At 36.3% G+C, this 20,379-nt stretch overlaps 1 protein-coding gene across 1 annotated transcript in view; it reads left to right on the top strand.

Annotated features, from left to right (window-relative positions):
* The window catches only part of TENM2 (teneurin transmembrane protein 2), a 602,965-nt gene that overhangs the window by 301,404 nt on the left and 281,182 nt on the right, over positions 1-20,379 (top strand). Inside the window, exon 5 of the mRNA XM_056502736.1 lies at positions 13,993-14,076. Coding sequence (XP_056358711.1) covers positions 13,993-14,076 — 84 coding nt within the window. The remainder of the gene's footprint in view (positions 1-13,992; positions 14,077-20,379) is intronic.

Genomic DNA, 20,379 nt, shown 5'->3' with positions numbered 1-20,379 from the left:
TAGCTTTTTTAATGTTTTTATCCAAAGCCTTAAGCATTTTCCATCATGGTTTTGATCAGGGCATGGCAGTGGATGATCTCTGAGTCCCATTCAGCCCAAACTATTCTGTAGCTGGTTGTGTGAAAAGAGGATCTTTCAGTTTTTGATCCTGATCTCATTTCTGTGAAAAAAGCATGTAGGAGTTTCAGGAAAGTGCAGGGCAAGGAAAAAGGGCTTCACTCTCTTAAAACAGGCTTGCTCCCTTAATTTTTGGTGTCAACAATCAGGAATTCTTGCACACCTGACAAAAAATCAGCTGGGTGAAAGAAAAGCACCATTTTGCCATAAGATTTTAATCTCAGATGGTGACACCCCAAACAGGACACAGCTCACAGAAGTACAGAAATAACCAAAGTTCTATAAATCTGTAAATCTTGTTCCTTTTTCAAGACTACAACAGGTATTCAGTAGGGAAGTAACTTGCCATGCCTAGTGAATTTTAGAATCATTGTGTCATTTGAGAGAGCTCAAATGTCACTGTAAGGAAATAAACAGGAAGAGCTACTACAGAGAAGCAATATCAAATGGAAATGGGCTAAGAGGATATAAATGTAATTAGCAAAACACATTTTCATGACTAGTAAAATTAGCACCCATTTATACATGTTATACACTTGAACCCTTGTTGACACCTGAGGCTGGGAAAATATATCTGCTAATCAAAACATGTAATTATATCCTATGAAGCTGAAGTAACACACTGAATCCTTGCTCTTCGTGGTGTTAATGATTTGTGAAACTCATTTACCCAATCACCTTAGTTTGTCCTTTCTTGCTGTATTTCTGCTCCCCAAAATAGTGAGGTCAGGGACATTATATAACCAAGTAAATATTAGATCTATGGAAAATTGAACATTGCATAAATTGTTAGATGGTGTTGTTATTGGAGAAGAAAGGGCTCTTGATAGTGGGGAAAAAGTCTCTGGTTATATAATAAGCAAAGCAAGATAAGTTATTAACTTGCTGGAGAATTAAAATTCCTGTGGAGCTGTGATATAGTGGGGTGGTTTGTAACTTGTAATTTCCCATTGGCATGACCTTACTTTGCTGTCTTCAGAGCCCATATCTACATCTAATAGAAGAACATTATCATCTGACACAAACATAAAGGAGAAAAAAGTATAAATTATTGGTTTTTGTAGCAGTTTGGGCCTATAAAGGAGAAGTACTGAGGAAAAATGGGATATAAAAAATATTTACTAAGTTTCATGATATGACAACAGATGAATTTATTTTTGTTTACAGCCCAATTCTGCAGTAGCACTGTGGAGATGTGAGATGAATCAATTTAAGAAGAACAATTTGTTTATTCTGGCAATTGTGAAGTGTCAGTTCAGTGAAAGGGGTGCTGCCATAGCCAGGGATAGTGTTCTCTTGCAGCATTTGGTTTATGTGGGTAGGTAGCAAAAGTGAGAATTGGGCGGGGGGGGAAGAGGGCAAGGAGGGTTTAGATAAAGTTTTTCATTGATGAAAAGTACAACCAGAAATCAACTTATTCACAATAACATTAAAATCATTTTTAGTTCTTGCAGTTCAACAAAATCTTCAGGCTAGTTAAATTATAGAGGAGATTGTAAAAGAGAGAAATGCTTCTGCTGTAGCACAGTTGTTATCCATCTTGATTATGCTGCTTTGGTAGGTACTTTTAAATAACCAGTCCTAAATACTCTTTTTAACCAGTCTGGGTTTCTATATCTGTCTTAGGTGAACCGAACAAGAAGAAGACAAGGAGAGATTTTATAACAATTCTACTTTACCATTCTTCTCTTGCACCAGTTTTACTGACATTAAGTAGGAATGTTTACTTTCTGTGAAAGCTGAGATAATTAAAATTTAAAACTGAATAAACATAGTATTCATAATGTTTATTTATCATGAGGTTCTGTGAAGAACAGTGTAGTATAAAAGTGCATTAACTAGTACAGATACATTAGCATATTTAGTATTAAGAGATTTCCTAGAAACCTGGAAATTAGCAGAAAATTTACTGCTTCTAATATTTGAAGGTAAATTAATTCAATGTATCATAGTTCTGTTGATATGATCTTTCTTTGTACCCTAATGTCATGTAAGGGAAACTGTGGCAATACTTGCATGTTGCATTTGCTATATGCAATATAGTTACTGTCCTAAATTTCCCACTTAGATGGGAAATTAGATTGATCTCATAGTTTTAGGTGAAGACTCATGGAACACCATAGATGTTTTGAAATAATAACACAATTTAGGTCAACAGAATTTATTTTAAAAAGCTTTTTGTGCCTACCTTGAGATAAGGTTGGAGAGTTTAAGTAAGTTAGCAAATAATTAGAACTGGTAATATATAATTCTGCATTGAGTCTGTACACAAGACATCTAATGCAGGAATGTTCTGTTCATTATTATTGTGCATCTACTGGAATTGTTGTAGGTGTTCTTTCAGCATGTTCTATTTGTGATGGGATATCTGGCAAATCCTCTGAGTTGGAACATTTATGGTAAAAGTTATTCAATATTGAGATGAGTCCTTAAAGCCCTTAGGTATGATTTTTGAGTATGAATTTAAAACTTCCTGTCCCTGTATGCACTGCTTACCTCAGTGATGGAATCTGAATACCTGTGCAAGGAGTGGATTGCTTGGACATTCACCATCCAGGAACAATGCCAGAGGAATTAGGTGAAAAGTAGGGGAAGCTCAATCACAGACCCTGAGCTCTCATCAGACTGAATTGCTGCCTGGGCTGCACTACTCACTCCTTAACACAGCAAGGGTTGTTCATGCTTAGTGACATTTAAATTTAACATTTTTCCTTGCTTTATCAATTTATATTACCCAGTCATGCAAGAACTTATTTTTTTAGGGAGGTTGTTTTTTCACTCTGCTCTGAAGATTGAAAGAGCAAGGTGGCCAATGCACAGCTTTAATCCCTTCAAGTCTGTGCCCATGTTGTGGCTAATTAAGCCATTCTGCACCTGAAGTGCTTCATTTTCCTCCTGGAGTCAGTAGAGAGTGCTAGATGCTTTTAGATATTTTCCAGAGGAAGGCCATTCTGTCATTAATTCACTCATTTAAGTTGGGTGGACAAGACCTCCCTCTGAGCACATCTCAGGAGAGCTTATTTCTCTCCCCTGGCTGCAGAGAATGGGTTTGGCTTGTCTGTAAAGAATCTGGTGTGGTCTAAGTGCCTAATTCAGGTAAAGATCCCTCCTGTATGGGTTTTTAATGCATGCTAGACATGTTGACCAGTAAGTAACAGCTTAAAAGGGTTTATCAGTGTTACATGGTGAAAGGAGAGGTCATAAGAATTAACTTTGAGATGTTTGTTTGTGAAAGGGCTTCTTCAGCTGAGACATTGCTCACTTGAACCTTCCAGAAGAGATGCTGCACCTTGTAGTTGTCCCTAAGTTTTAAGTTTTCTAAAGCTTGCCATTGCTCCCAGATGATTGAATACAGCTCTTGGCCACGGGTGACTGGTGGCATGTTTAATATCCCAAGTTAATGACCCTCTGCATCAGAGGTGTTGTGATAAAAGCAATGACAATTGGGGGATGACTGCTGGGCTTGAGGCACAGTGTGTCCACTTGGAGAAAACAGGTTTCTAGTGACCCTCACTTGACTCATCTCTTCCTGCCTTTGTGCAATCATCTCTTATTTGGCAGATATTACACAAACTGAAAGCAGAAAATTATTTTTTCTGACTGATGTAATTTGGTCCTATGGCTAGTACTAAAAAAGAAAGTCTAAAAAAAATTACTGGCATGTGAAAATTTTTGTTATGTTCTTAAGTTTCTGTCTTGTCATGTTTTTACATCAGCTGACAAAGGAGAAGTGTGTGCTGTATTTTATGAGCATGCTTTCCTTCCATCCTAATGCACTCTTTGGATCTGCTGAACAACAGGGATGTGCTCAGGGTTTGTGCCCTGCACAAAGAGAATGTAGGAGTTTGTACAGAGTCTGCAATGCCAGGGGTGCAAGGAAAGGAAATGCAGCCTCTGGACAGGGCCAGCCCCCTCCCCTCCCACATTCTAAACAGGGCTTTAGTGTTTGGACAATATCTAATCCTTGATCTGAAAGGATGTGTGAGGTGCCCAGTTTATTTACCTTGGAGGAATAAACTGCTCAGCTGCACCTATTACACTCTGAATGTATTTTTTCAGGAGAGCACTCTGATTCGTGGTCCTTGGAGCTTTTTTCCCCCGGATCTAACAGGATTGTAACCAGTTATGTTTGTTTTCTCACCTTGGCTGTCTTTTCAAGTCTTTTACTCCAGCTTTTCCTGAAGGTTTTGAAGTTTGTTGCTCCATTATATACAAGCATGGAGTGTGCAGTGGAAAACTAGCTGTGAACATGAGGTAGTTTGTGCAGGAACATCTAAACTTCAGACTTGGATTTCTGTTTACACCCAAGGTCATTCTTGTGTTATTTGTATTTTTTTTCTCTGACTTCTTCCTCTGCTCCTACTCTTGCCTCCAGCTCTGCTTCTCACCTCTCATGCTGGGATTGGCAATGAGACACTGAGCTAAGGCAGTTTGATGGCTCCTATTCATATCCTAATGATTTTTCTCCTTTTTTTGAGATTACTCTGACCCATTTATTGCTTTGTTCTTCTTTATATGACATTTATGGGCAATGATGGACACTTAAAAAACGGACAACAATTGAAAATTTTCAAATGTCAGCCTGTTTCAAATACTATTTAACACTTCTAAAGTTCAAGTCAGTACTTGGCCTTTTCTTCCTTCCTCTTTAATGAAGACTGAAACTTCTTCATTCTGTTCCCAAAAGCAGAAACATTTGATGTAGATTAACTCTGACTCTACTTTTCAGACACCCTTCTTCATCCCACAACAGACCATGTATGGGATCAAATGGCATCATTTTGATCAACTAAAATATTTGGAGATAAGCTGTCTGTGAACTGTCTTACACTTTTGGCATTTCCATGGTAATATATGTGGAGGAGGAGAAAGTCTGACTTACACATGTTTTGTAGTCAACACAATTAAAGCTAAAAGGAAAGTTTGGCATAATCCCAGTTTTTGCCTTTCTGAAATATCATTTATACAGAGTGAGATTACACGAAGTTCTTAATTGCCAGGATTTATAAGAAGATACTTCAGTATGCACTGATTTTTCACTATATACACAAATAGTTGTGTATGATGCCATAATTTTGGTGTGTGTGTGTAACAGAGGGCAGAGTGTTTTCTGGAATTTTTTGTGGGAAGTCTGGAGATTCTGTGTAATAGCACTGTCTTGTGCTATGGTTTAGATGGCTTTTATCTATCCACTAGAAGCTATTTCAGGATAAATTGACAACCTGCACTGTGTCTTTTTACTCAATCACCTCTGTGTGCAGAGTGCCAGTAGTGTTTTCAGAAAAGCACTTATGATAAGGAAAAAGTAGGCATAAATGGGCTGCTGAGAATTTATTGGGAGTCCTTGTTCTGTTGATCTGGAGCTCTGCCAACACAGTGACTTCACTGCCTGTTTAGGGAGCAGGTAGAGCCTTTTCTAGCCAGAGTATTTCTCCTCCTCAGAGATAAAAAGGGTAGAAAGAACAGGAGCTGAGACAGCTTGTCACTGCTGAATCTTGTCCTGCCAGCTGCCTTAGCAGAATGCATTTGATAAACTGTGATTGACAAAATACTTGAAAACTTAAAACTGAATTTCTGGAGAGTGTGAAAGTAGACAGGATAAAGTAAGAATAGTCTTGTGAGCACACAGAGCTGTCATCATGCACATAACTCTCTTTAAATTTGAGAAATAGAAAGCTGTAGGGAAACCTAGACTGTTCTAATATAATTATCAAGATCATTACTGAAATTGAGCCTTCATTTGAAGCTATGTCCTTATGCAGTATTTTTTGCTTGTTTACTACACAAAATCTAATGTTGTAATTTAATTCAGTGGTAGACAAGGGGCAAAACAAGCAAAAAGAAAATCAGTTATGGATTGCTGTGAACCTTTGGAGTCCATACATAAATTTTGAAGTTTTATGGCCCATTTTCATACTAAAGAAAGAATTGGCAGCATGGACCTGATTTCCCTGACTTTACATTTGTGGTCTGAGAACAATTACTTTCCACTTACTGCAAATTAAGCTCATCATTTCCCAAAAAGAAAAACCCATTTAATGCATCTTCTCCATGGTTGGAAGCACTCAGAGGGCTCTTTTCTTAGGTGGGTTTTCTGCTCTCTTTCAAATCAATGTAATCTCCTTAATAGTCTATATAAAATGTTATATGTCATCCCACAAAACTCGGAAAATTAATTACATCACTCCTGTATAAATACTGGGATGTTTTTCAAAGTACTTCTGTGTATATTCAGTTACAAGCAGAAGAAGGGGTCACTGCCAGTTCTGCTGGCTGCAGAGTGCTGTGGCAGTGAGCAGAGCAGACTCTGTTGGTTGTAGTCATTAAACTGCACTACCACTTGATGTATTTGTTGGTGTTTATTCTATTTTTCATTTGCATTTAAATTCCTGTGAAGAAAAGATAAGATAGAGGTAAACAAATGATGTTTATTTGCTCTTCGGTTGAGCTCCTACTAGACATGTGACTTAGAGAAAACATTGGGGAAAAATGCCTCAGCATCCTCTGCAAAGCATCACACCTCCATTCATTCTCCAGCAGACTTCAAAAGATGCATCCCTCAGGTTTTAATGAAAACATAAATCAACAGGGAGTAACTAAAAATACACTTAAACTTAACAGGAAACTAGGTCAATCACCACATGACTCAATATTTGTAGCTTGAATAAAACACATTGCAATGTTTTTCACATCATAAATATCCTTCTGGTACAAGAGAAAGTATTGTTTATGTTTATTTCCTATCCCCTTTGAGTCAGGGAGTGTAATGCTTTCCCTGTAGCTCTGAACAGCATGAAGCTGTGATGTGTTGGGGTGTGTCTGTCTTGTCCAGCGCAGTTTTTTTTTGCTTTTTGTGCAAACTGGGCACTGAGGTCTCCATTCCATCAGGAAAAGATGAGTGTGTTTGTTGTCAGCCCGTGTTGTGTGCAGAGGGAAGCAGCTGCCATCATGTGTGAGCTAACATATGTTCTTACAGAAAAGAGCTGGATTTATCTGGGTTTTTTTGTTTGTTTGTTTGTTTTTGTTTTTGTTTTTTTTTTTTCCTGAGTGTTACAGCCTCTTGCTGCACTTTGTTGTTCTGTTCATGGTGCAGACTTAATTTTGCTGGTTTTTAGAGCTGGAGAAACAGAAACTGACTGAAGTGACTGATTTCTGTATGGCAATGTCACAAAGACAAAGATGTAGAAAATTCCCTGAATAATCTTACAAGGTGAATGATAGGTGTGAACAGGAGGTGAAATAGATAAATATTGAGGTATTATGATGGGCTTTGAATTGTCTATTAAGATTTAGGAAACTTATGTTAGTACAATTGTGGACAATCCTGTGAAAGGATATCCATGCAATATTACAATATTGCAAACAAACCTCTCCTTATAGCAATACTAGGAAGCAGTGGGAAGTTTATTTAAAGAAAACAGAAAATATTGTCACTGCCACTCTAGAAAGGTGTGAAAGGTCCATAAATATCGAACGATATGTTGAATTCTCATTTAATGAATTTTACAGTTGAACTGCAAGAGATAGGAGCCAGTGAGATGAGTTGCCCAAAGTATGGCATAGTTTCCTTTGTGAAGTATAACTTTAATATTTTTTATTGTAAAAACAACTGGTGACATGACTGGAGCCTTTGCTGCAGTGATTGATATAAAAAATGTAAAAAAGGAATGATTGCTCACTGCCTTTGAGATGTATGGAAACTATATGGCATAAAATTAGCAAATGGCAGATCCAAAATGAGCAAAAATCCACCTCACACACATTCAGGACTTCTTGTCTCTAGACTAAGTAAATACTAACAATTTTCACTGGTTCAGAGTCAGACTTGAGGAACTGATGGAAAAAAATCCAACAGAGTTGTTGAATAAAATTTTTAGGAAATTGGAGAGGTAAGCTCCTGGAGTTACAGAGGAGTATTACTTTTATGTATTTATTCTGGTTTTATACTTTTTCCCTGGGCTAGAGAAGTGATAAAATATCTTTGATATGATTTGCTACAGGTTGTACTTACATTCTTACATTTATCAAAGAGTCCTGAGAATAGTTTTGTTTCAAAGCTATAGGTGATCTCATTATAGAGGCTGAACAGATATTTGGTAAAGTTTGAGATAGAAATCTTGTTCTTCATATCTTTTTCCCCAGCAAAACCCACAGTGAAGCAGTAAGCTTGTCTTCTTGTGACTTGTGTGTCAGTTCTTAGTTCTTCAGAATTGTTTACAGGCACAGATGACAAATAATATCTTACCAACTGAATTGCTTGAAAACTGTAATTTGATTTTTTTTTTCACTAGTAGAACTTGCTGAAAAAGACAAGAGAGATCAGCAAGTAAAAGTAGGTTTAAAGGTGGTTGAGGCTCATCAATTAATTAACTTGCCACAGCAATTTAAAAACAAATCATAATTCTTAACAGTGAAGAATATAAATGAATAATGAGGAAGACAGATGCAGAAGTTATTACTTCAAGAGCTTTGTTTTGTTTTGTGAGGCACTGCTATTGCATTTTCAGGGGCTCCTTAGTTTTAAATGAGCAATGAGCTACAGTGTTAGAGGGATGCAGGATGTTGTAGTGTCTATGGAATATTCAGGTTGTTGGAAAAAATCAAGAGCAGCTACTTTAGTTTTTCCCTAATTCTACAAAAAAAACAGGAAATTAGTAAGGTCAGAAAACTTTTACTGGTTGACTTATCCTTTCTTTACACTTTAAATCTGGAAAATGCATATCTCAAAATAAGGAGTAAAGTTATTTTTATGGAATTAATTCTAAGATTTAAAGTGCTTTTAGTCTTCTCCATAACATTTTTTATTTATCCAGTTTTGTGTGGTGCCAAAAGTGTGGAGAAAAAGCAGTGGGTGCCTTAATTGAGGTGTTGACTGGTTTTAGTACAGTGCATGGGCTCTACTTCTACTCTACATTTTAAAGTTTGTACCTGACAGCTTCCGTTGTAAAATTTCATTCATGTGAATTTTGTCACCATATTTATATAAGGACAACTGGTTTAGGGAATTAATTTTATTTTTGACAGTAGAGTTACTGGTCTTTCCAGGTGTTAAATTTTTGATCGAAAAACATAGTCATTGGCACTGAGTAAAGTTTATTTGTGAGAGGCTTGGATGGAAAAGGTATTAAAGAAAGAGCATCCATAGAGAACTTTCAGCTGCTACTTGAAGATTTTCTTCGTTTTTAATAAATTATTCCCATGAGAATTATAACTTCTATCTCCATAATTATTAAATCATGACTTGTAGCTGAGTCATTGATCTGTATGGGGCTACTGAACCATTCCTAACAGCGTGAAGTAATTGTTGTTGAATTGACCTCTGCTTCAAAAGGCCAAGGAAAACTGGAAGGAAAAATGTTGGGAAGTTTCAATTAGAATTTTTAATTTTTGTGTAAGTCAATGACCATGTTGAGTGAAGAAGCAGTTATGAATATTTTAAATGTTAGGACTTGGATGTTCAGGGGAATTCGAGAAGATTTATCAAAATTGCCAGATATGTAGTGGCATGATCTTAATGTGATATTGTGAAATTGATTGACACTCCTATGTAGACATAATCATTTGGATTTAATAGGGCTGTATTTAATTCTTTTGGGAGGTAAGACTAATAGAAATAATTTAACTTGACTTAAATAAACTTAGGTTCAGTTAACTTTGACTTCATAGTTACAACAAAGAAATAGGCACATCTCTGCAGTCTAAATGCTGACCTGAATTATACATGTCCCTGTGTTCTTCTGGTAGAAAGACATCCCAATGCTTTTAGTACTCCATAGGAAAGGCAAACAAAAAATGTAAGTATTTTTCATTTCCATTTCTGTGCTGTTGTCTCTAGTGTAGCTAAATACTTGTTTTATTCTCTATAAAAGGCATGAATAGTGCCCTTGGAAAACCCAACTCCTGTACAATAGATCTGTTGTTGGTCATACTGGTAACATTTAGGAAGTTTTAAATTGCAATACAAGTCAAAACTTCTGACAGCCATTTTTTAACTTTACCTTTAGGTTGAGGAGAGGGAAAATGGTGTATTTGCTGTGGAGTTCACTGAACTAAAAAATACCTTCAGATGTCCTTGAACTGCATTAGAGCATTTTCCTTTGTAGTGTTTGTCAATTCTGCAGGAATGTTGGGTGGTGTGTTAACATATTATTTTGTGGAAGTATACTCTTAAATATGTCTTGTGGGTGTTTTGCATTGGAGAATAATTGTGCTTGAGAGCTGCCAGTACACTCTGAAGGTAAAGCATTTTAAGCCTAATTGAGTTGTTGAATGCACTTTGGAGGAGAGAAAACCGAACACAACTTTCACAAAAGAGCAAACAAAACATTGGATATAAAATGTGCAATAGAACATAAAGGAGTAATACAGCAGAGAGTAATTCTGTCAAGACAATATGGGAAAAGAAAAATTGTATGGCCTTTTCTTGTTGCAGAATAGCTCTTATTTCCATACTATTGTGCATGACTTTTGTGTTACTGATTTTTTTTCTAACTGGAGGTGGTGTGTGTAGAGGTTGAGTACTGCACTTGTTACATGTGCCCACCAGGCATGGTCTGAAGTATTAGGGTAGAATGTGATGGGGGAAAAAAAAACCTATTTTTTGATCTGCCTGGTACTAAGAGAGTCTTCTCTCTGTTGCTGCAGGGTTTGTCCTGTTCCTCACTAATCATAATGATGAGTAATAATCATTGAGCAAATAACAGTGACATTATACTGAGATACCAACAGAGGAGAAACTTCTGCTCACAGAAAGTGGCCAGTAAAGAGCAGAACCAGAGGTGTGGGATAGGATGGATCTCTTCAGAGTGACAGGTTCCTTGGGAAGCTGTTGGGCTGGGAGGGAATTTAGAGAAAAATTTAAAATGTGCAGAAGGTAGGGAGCTGATCCAAACTCTTCCATATTCCTTATGGGAGAGCAGGTCAGGAGTTGCAGTGGCTGTTTTCTCAGTTTTCAAAAGGTGCTGCCAGGATTTGGATCTAGAATCACCTTTATCAGCACTGGCTTTTGGCTTAAACTGGGGCTTGAGACAGCAAACAAAAAACTGCTACTTGCTCATCTTTGAAAGACAAGGACAGAAAACAGGTTTATTTCTCCTGCCAGGTACAGTGGGAGGGGTTGTATTTTAAGGGAATGGATAAGGAGGAGTGTAGGAAATTCACACAGGTTTTACCTTTCCAGATATAATTGTGGTACCTGATAGGACCAAAATTAACTTAAACTTCTAAAGATTTACTCTAAAAAATATTCTCTTTTCCTAATTTTTGCTAGGGTCAGAGATTGTAGGTTATAGTCTGCTCTTTCCTGTCTGCTAATTGCAAAATCCATTACTGTCCTTTCGAGATGTTTTTTTATAAAAGGCTATGCTAAATCTGAATAAAAGCTTAATAAGTAGATTAGTTAGAACAATAGTCCTCCTGAGGGTGGTTGATTCCAAGTGTAGCTGCTAGAGATAACCCTAAATGCAATTAGGTTTAACTCCCTGTGAGTGTCAAAGGAAGGTAATACCCACAGAGACTTCCCTTTACATGACACTATTTTAAAGTGTCTTAACATTTAAATATTCTTTCCTTTGGGCATTGGTGACAATTTTTTTTTTTTTTAATTGTTGGAGAAACAGTGCTTAGCAACTTGAACTTTAGCCATGAGTTTTAGATGCTACCCATAAAAAGAGGGATGGTTCAGCTTCCTTGGGTGAACAGTTTGTTGTCCTTATTTGTGTCCTTTAAAAGGATCAAACATCCTAAAGTGGCCACAGACAGGTGAAAGAGAAAACAGCAGATTCAGTAACATATACAACCTTAAAGGGTAATGTGGTAAAATGACAATATATTAATTGTTGATGGATTAATTCTGGTTTTCCTTCATAAAAAAGAAACGAAAGCTAAAGCTTGTATTAAAACAGAAATAGAGACATTAAAGATTTCAAAATTTTGCATATTATAGGATGGGATATAGCAGAAGTAGTATAATTGCAAACTACTAAAATGGTTTAATTTAGCTGTAAGAATTGCACTATATTTAAGAGTTTGGTTCCATTTTCGCATAGAAAAAGAAAAGGAAAGAAGCTTAGTGAAATAATTCCATTTCTTCCTCTTTCATATATTCCTGCATATGCATGTGTTTAGTTATATTTAATTTCTTCAGTTTTTAAGATAAGAAAATAATACCAATGTTTAGTATTTTGTTTGGGAGAAAAATTGCAGGTAATACCAAAACAAGAAATTTGCAATTATTTTTTTATTTACCAGCATTTTTACATTGGTATCCACAGTGCTCTGCCCTTCACATTTCCTTGCTTGACTTGTATGTTGTTGTTTGAATTATCTTTCTTGATAAATGTTCCTGAAAGTCTTCTATTTTTCCCTTCCTTGATTTTAAATCAGAAGTCTGTACCATCAAAATAAAGCTGAACCAATTAGATATGAGCCAAAGTACCCAAAAATGTTTTATAGTTGTACCTTGTCAAAATTTAACTTTATGTGTGGCAGGGAGACATTGAGCCAGTTCAGTAAATTCTACCTGGTTTTTATTGTTTGTAACTTGTCCCTTGAAATTCCTTTTCCCCCAAAGCCAGAGATGTAAGACTCATGAGCTGTCATTCTTTCACTTTATTCCACTTGAGGCAAAGTATTTTTGCACCTAACAAATAGCTAATTTGTTTTCTAGCATGCAAAGTTGTTTATTTTCTATTGTCTTGGTCAGCCCTTTTTTTTTATGTGTCAATGTGTTGCCTTTTTTCTTTGCATGTAATAAATTGCTGTGTTTACAGAACACATTTTCATTGTTGATTTGTTTGAGTGTTGGGTGAAAGATTAAATTATTATCTTGTAAATATTGTGAAGGATTTGAATGTGAGATGAACCAAGTTAAATTATTTTCCTGTGAAAACTTATATAGACAGTGAAAAACAAGAATTAGAGTGACCATACATTAATTATTTGGCTTCTTGTCTTGCTGTTTTTTGCAAGGAAAATCATGTAAATGAATAAAAATTGGTTTTATGTTTCCTGTTTACTACATCTGAAAATTTTCCTGATGTTATTATGAAATTCAATAATAATTTTGAATTGATTCTGAGCTTTTCAGATGTAAGAGGACTCCCTGGTTATGTTGCACTTTCAAAATCCAGGATTACTTTAGTTCTTTTCTTTTTAGTCTAACAGATAGTAAATTCAAAAGTAAAGGATTTTTTTGTATGTGTGTATTAAAATCTGTTTTCCTAAAGCTGGAGAGTTTTCATGAGACAAAAAAGAAAAAAAAAAATCTCTTCACAGCAGTGGAGATGCAGCAGAATGAGTTTCATTATGTTGAGAGTCAATGTAAAAGTCATAATGCTGCTGCAATAAACTTGTAAGAAATTATTTATTACACCTGAATGCCCATTTTCCAAATGTATCTTAGAATCTGTTTTTAGGGAGCAAAAATTATCTTTTAAAGGATGTAATGGTATGTATTTGACTGTAGGAGTAAGGGACAGTACACTGAAAATAAGTTAGCATGAACTTAAACACCTCCTGTACAGCCTGTATGGAAACTCTGCTGGCCTTTGGGTTAAGTTCTGCCCAAAGAGAGTTTTTAGAGAGATTTTTATGCACTCAGGTCTTTTTGTAGTTAATGATGCTGACAGTGGGTATGTGGACTGCCTGCAAAGCAAGATTGCACCAAACTACTGCTACTCTATCTGCTTTTTTATGTCATTGATAACAAGACAAAAGAATTCTTAATCTCTAGATAATGATGAATAATGTATTTTATTTACTATTGAGGAATGCTTTGGGTGGGAGGAGGTGAAACATTCTATTGGCTGTATTGCACCAAAGGTGAATGGAATGGAAGAAAAGCCTCTAAAATGTTATTTGTTTTATTTCATTTAGATTTTCACACACACCTTTCTGAGAAATTGAAAGACAGACAGACAAGCTGGCAGCAGCTGGCTGAGACAAAGAACTCTCTAATACGTAAGGTTTTTATTTTGCTTAAACTATATTCCTTGTAAACTTAGAACCCAGTTTAGAACTTGTGTGTTGTGCAGTGCTTAATCTTGTTCTCTGTGTGTTCTGCTTATTATGTGTTGTGGGATTTTGGCTGGTTGTTTTTTCTTCCTGGGTATTTATATTCTGATGAATAAATCTGATCTCTACTACTCATTTCTATCTCATTGTTGAGTATTACCTTCCTGGTTGGATTGAACTAATTCAGGGGTTTTTGTTTTTCACTGGGAGACTTGGCTGGATGGTGAAGGAGCAGTTTTCCCTGAGCTGATCTTGCTTCATGCTGTGGGGCTCATTTCATGAGAGGAGACATGGAAGAGATGCCAGATCTGGGTAGTCACAGGGATGATTTTAGAACAGAATGGTACCTGAACCTGTATTTTCACAAAGACAATTGCATAGGTTGTTCATTGGTAAAGGTTTGCATGGGACATAAGTTTCTTCAGAGATTCTTCAGTCAGACTTTTGAGTGAAAGATTTAATGATGACTCTATTAATCTTCAATCTTGATTTGATTTTTTTTTTTTTTTTTTTTTTTTTAATCTAAGAGTATGAGATTCAGGCAGTCACAATTGATGTGCCCCTGAAATTTTCTATCTCAGGGGCTATGCAAAACAATCAGGGAGTTGTGTTGGTTTTTCTGGGTTTGTAGGGAATTGTGCATTGCTAGACAGGGGTTTTTGAACTACCACTGCTCTTGCTTCCCTGAGAGTAAAACTCCTTTGGGAGGAAGAGGGTGTTTGGGGAAAAAAGCCTGCAGTGCACTTTTTCAGCCAAAAAAAAAAAAAAAAACAAAAAAACAAAAAAAAAAAAAAAAAACAAAATTGCCTGTAGTAATATAAATCAAAAGACATCTCAAGGAATTTTAGTACAAAGATAATGATTCAGCGACAGCTTCCTCTTGATATTTCTTTAATTCAAAAATTATTTTCATTCATTGGATATGTACACTTATACTAACTGTGTCAGCATGTGCCCTTGCTAAATTAGCAAGGGTTGTTTTTGATAAAACCTTCTGTCCTTGACTTGGCCAATTTTACCTTGTATTTGATTGCCTAATGGGATAGATGAAAGATGAATTTTGCTATTTCATTATTTTCTTCCATTGCACCTCTGTGCATACATGAAAGGTACCTTTCTGTTTGGGCTTTTTTTTTAAGCAGTTAAGTCAATGCTTTGCAAGATGAGGGCCCTAACCAGGAATAATACTCTGCTTGCTTAATGTTCAAATGAGACCAAAATCGAGGTTTTCTCATCACCCTCATTTTCTGATGGACTTCCTTCCATAAATGCTCGATTTTTGGTAAAAACTAGTGAATGGCATTATTCTTTGAATCTCAAACAGTGTCTGGACAAATACTGGAACATTGTTAAATCAATTCTGGAAAGCACTGAGCATCTGTGACCATTTCCTAGTTAATGCAGCCCATGAGTGTTCAGTGTGTTTTCACACGGGAGATAAGGACTGTTTGTTGTGTTTCCATGCTTCTTAGAAGAGTGGGAGCCACAGCTTTTGGTACAGTAATTAAATTTCCATAGTGCTGATGTACAGTGCTAAAAACTGCCCAAGGTGGTGTGTGTATAGTTGGTAATAAAGATGAAATTAATAAAGGATGGAAATGATCCTGTACATATCCCTGCATTTCTGAAGCACTCATGATTATTGGTGTTGCAGCAGGATTTTGGCACAGGTGAAATAAGTGGGTTATGCTATTTAGGCTGTACTAAATCTCAAAGAATAATGCTTGAATGCATTTTCCAGGATCACAGAAAGGTTTTGCCTGACAAATTGCATCCAACTGAACAATGCCTTTTCTCTTTTGAAGCTTTGAGGCTTTTATAGAAACAAAATACTGTTTTTCTTTGGTTTACTTCTTTTTCCTTGCAACCTGAAACTCTTTCCAATTCAAACAAATTTGATTGCTATATTGTTTTCAATTTTTGGTACTGTGTTTGTTCAGGGCTCTAGAAGTTAAGAAGAATGTGAGAAAGTATTAATAACTATATCACAACTCAAAAATACTTGATAGCATTAATGCTTGCTACTGGCTTGATTTAACATGCATTTAAGAAAATAATTGTGCTGAGAGAAGCAACAGAAAAACTTAGTACCTTTTATGAGTCTAATTTCTTGGACATGCTAAATCTGATCTGAGTAGTGGAATAGTTTGTTGTGTATTCTAAATGTGGTGAGAAAGGTGCAGTGAGCTTGTTGACCCAGATGTGCTGCCTGGCAATATCAGCCAAATCTTTCATGCTAATAATTCCAGGGACTTGACCAAAAGCAAGCTTTATTTCTGCTCCTTTTAAACACTGCCATAGGATTTTTTTACATCAATCTGGATGCTGCCAAAACCAGACAGATGGCACTAACCTTGGTTTAAAGCCTCAGCTGGCTCAGAATCCATCCAAACAGTGTTGCAAAGCTTTCAGTGTGCATGTTGTGTCAACAGAAGAGGACTCTTTGTGTCACCATAAGCAGAGCCCTCAGACTTTGCATTTCAAAGGTACCCAGTTCTCATGTGTGCTCATCTAGAGCACAGGCTGCTTTGCAGTGCTCTAATAAAGTGATAGGTTTCTTGATCTGCTCTGCCTTTGCTTTGCTGAGGTCAGAGATGCCACTGGTGCAGCCAGAAAAAAGGAGGTGAAGTGCTGAACATGGGTATTAGAAATGTCAGTGGTTCAGAAATACAGGCAGAAGGATTCTTGTCAGATCCATGTTCTGACTCTGGAGGGAAAGAGAATAAAAATGTCTTACAGAAAAAAAAATCTCCTCTAACTAGTATTTGGAGTAGTCCTAAATCTCATCATTTCTGAGTACTGTTTTTCTGGAAGAAAAGTTTTTAGTAGATTTAAAGAACTACAAAAAACAACCCACCCCAACCCCCTCTACCCTGCCCAATATTGCAAATCTATGTCAAAATGAGAAGTTAAAATTAATAACAAAGTCCAAAATGCTAAATAACCAGACCAGCCCTGGTTTCTTTTCAGAGCTGCAAAATAATGTAACAAAATTCCAGTGATTTATCAGAATAATTAATGTTTTTTCAGCATTCCAGAATGAATATATATATATATTTAAAGAAATGTAAAAGTGTGCTGCTTAGGGTATGATATGAATAGGACACTGAGAGGCCTCATTAAATGACAAAGGCAAAAGGGTCAGCTCCTGGTATAGAGTGTGCAAACCAACCTGAACTGGAGTGAACTGGAGTGCAGAAGACTTGACAGGGAGGGAGGAAGGATTGAGTCAATCAAACCATATTGCAGTGCACTAACAGGGGATTTTAGGTTCAAATTCTAGTGGACATTCTTTCAAAACTACATGAGCAAGACCTGGGTTTATCGAGGGATTTTAGCAGTGGTTTCTTTAGGCAGCCAAGTCTGGGTTGTGCAATTCCTCTTCATGCAACTGTTTTATTAAGAAACTGTCAGCCAGAGATTGGAAACCACACAGCCCAAAAGTGTGTGATAAAATAAAATAGCAAAAATGTAGGAAATCCTGAGGGAGAAATAAAACTCTCTTGCATAGTGGGTCCTAGAAGAAAACAAGCTGACAGTTCTACTAGGTGACCCTTCTAGGAGCAATGTTACAGAATTTGTCTGAACAGCACCAGTATTGGAAATAAAGGATTTGAAACTTGCTTAAGAAACAAAAGAGGTTGTGTGATGAAAGGCTGAGCTGCTGGCAAAATACTCGATCACCTCAAATTTACACAAATCGATCTCCTGTGTAATGCACCATGCCCTAAAAACTGAAAGCTGCAAACAGAAGACATTTGATTTTAAGGAGTTATGTGACAGCTTATAAAAAACAGCTTTTCCACTTTTTGCATGAAGCTTCTACCTGAAAGAGACTGATGAAATAGGTGACAATTTTTAATACAAGTGGTGACAAAATAAACACCATCTGCTAGTGTTGGCTTATTCCATAGTCTTCTCATGCTGGGTGATTTTATTTCACCTTTTTTCAGAAATAGTTAATGACACATCTGCTGTGTGATGGAGGTGCATTTTCAGTGATTAAATGTGGACATAGGATCAGAAAATACAGAAACAAAAATTTTTCAGGAAACTGAAGAAAATATTAGTCCCATAAGGAGCTAACAAACTAACTGTGTTGATAGCTTTTGTTTTTGTTTTGTTTTGATCTGGATTATTGTTGGATCAAAAATACCATATTATATTTGCTCTTTCAAATACATATTTATCCTGGATAACTTAGCATTTGGCTTTTATTTTACCAAAGCAAAAACTCTGCTACTATGACATTTGTAGTCCTCCAAGCAAGACTGGTTTTCCAGCACACCTGTGAGTCTGGGGATGGAGTCAGAGCAGATTTGGGTGTCCTGGGGGATCAGGGTCAGATTTGTTTACATAGGAGAATATATTTAAGGGAGCATAATGTACAGGGGGACCTGGAAAACAAAATAACGAGGATTATCTCAAGGTCCAGTTGAATTCTGGACAGTACAAAATTGTACACACATGCAGAGCTGTTTGCTTGTATAGAGTGTCTTTGTCCTGTAGAGCTCCATGAATCCATCATCTTCCCAAGCACCATTGTAGGGCAAAGTGTCCTTGTCTCAAGGCTCTGGTCTGGGCAGGCAAAGTTGTAATTCCTGATGTTTTGTGTCAGGCTTTGCTTTCTTCCCTTTGGCAGAGCTCAGTAGTCCTGGGGGTTTGAAAATCCCTTTGGTGTGTCCCTGAAGATCAGTCTCCTCCCATCACCCCAGCATGTCCCAGTTCTCCCTTCTCTCAGCCAGCAAGGACAATTCTTTGTGTTGGGAATTCCCATTTAGCACTTTCCTGCAGAGGCATTAGCATAATGATCCACAAAAAATCCCAGCAATTAGGGCTGTTAAACCTGTGTTTACCCTGCCAAATCTTACATCCCTATGCTGTTATCAGTATGAGTAGATTTTAATAAATCCAAAAAACTAAATGTCTGCATCTCCATGTGGATGGGTGGATACTTAATTTTAATATTTAATTTTGAGATAGATATTAAAGCCATGGATACCCTAGGGAAAAAGAAACCACATTTGGTTATGTTATTCTCTGGTAGGTGATAAACCAGGGTGGACTGCAAAGAGATATGAATTCCTACTGTCTAAAATTTTAAGTGAAAACAAATTGTCTTTCCTTCCTGCCACCAAAGTCTGTTTAATGGTATGAAATCCTTGTCCTCATTTTATGGTTTCATAAAACCACAAAAACTAAGTTATGTAAGTAAAGCTGTATACAGTCCAAGAGGAAAATTACATCTGGAAAAAAAACCCAACATGCTATAAATATTTTTAAAGTAATTGCTTGGGTGTTTTTGTTTATTTTTTGTTTTGTTAAGCCTTGCTTTAGCTCCTGATGAACATTAGATAAGGAAATATTGATAGAAATATACATAAGGGTAAACATCTGTACCTGTAGGTATTGTTATACTTTTGTTCAAACTTCATTCAATTTATTATTTTAATAATGAATATGTAGAAGTTCCTGTGAACTAATATATCATTAATGTTAATTGTTCTGATGGAAGAAAAAAAGAGCAATCTGACTTTTGATTTTTTTTTTGTCTTTACAGACTGCATAGTAATTAAAAATTGGAATGAGAATTCATGCAAGTTGCTCTAAATGTGTACTGAGTACATTCAGTAGTGAATATTTGAAGTCATCCCATGTTCCTTAGCAGTGATGAACAGATTTATATCTGTTAAATACTGATATTACAAACCTTTTGGCTTGACCTCATCTGTGTAAACATTTCATTTATAAATTATCAAACCTCTTTGAAAGACAGCCTTATGTACGTGTATTATCATTTATGTTAATTGGAAACATTTTTCAAGCTGCTGTGCATGAAGTAAGGGTGAAAAATCCCTTGTTTATTCATACCCATATGTATGCTGTGAAACTTGAATAAGGAGGGAGACAAAAAGGACTGATTTAAAATATAAATTATATACATATTTTTTATGCTCATGCCATATTTCCATAGTTTAGATTTACTTAAATCCAATGTTGAAGGTAAAAGTGTGGCCAGTCAGAGCATAACTTTTTTGATAATATCCATGGCTTTCTTTTATAGGAGCTCTTTTGTTTAGATTAGGGACTGGAAGTGAAGATGCTTTATTCCAAACTGGCTTTGCATCTGTGGCAAAACCTTTATAGTCTCTAACAGATTACATGTTCTGTTACAGGGTATTTTAAATGTGGAGAAGCAATGAGGAAATCATGACTGTACATGATTTTAGACTATGTTACCTGCAAACC

The sequence above is a fragment of the Oenanthe melanoleuca genome, chromosome 13, assembly GCF_029582105.1.
Source record: "Oenanthe melanoleuca isolate GR-GAL-2019-014 chromosome 13, OMel1.0, whole genome shotgun sequence".
NCBI classification, from domain to species: Eukaryota; Metazoa; Chordata; class Aves; order Passeriformes; family Muscicapidae; genus Oenanthe; species Oenanthe melanoleuca.
This window is presented reverse-complemented; position numbering and strand designations above follow the sequence as displayed.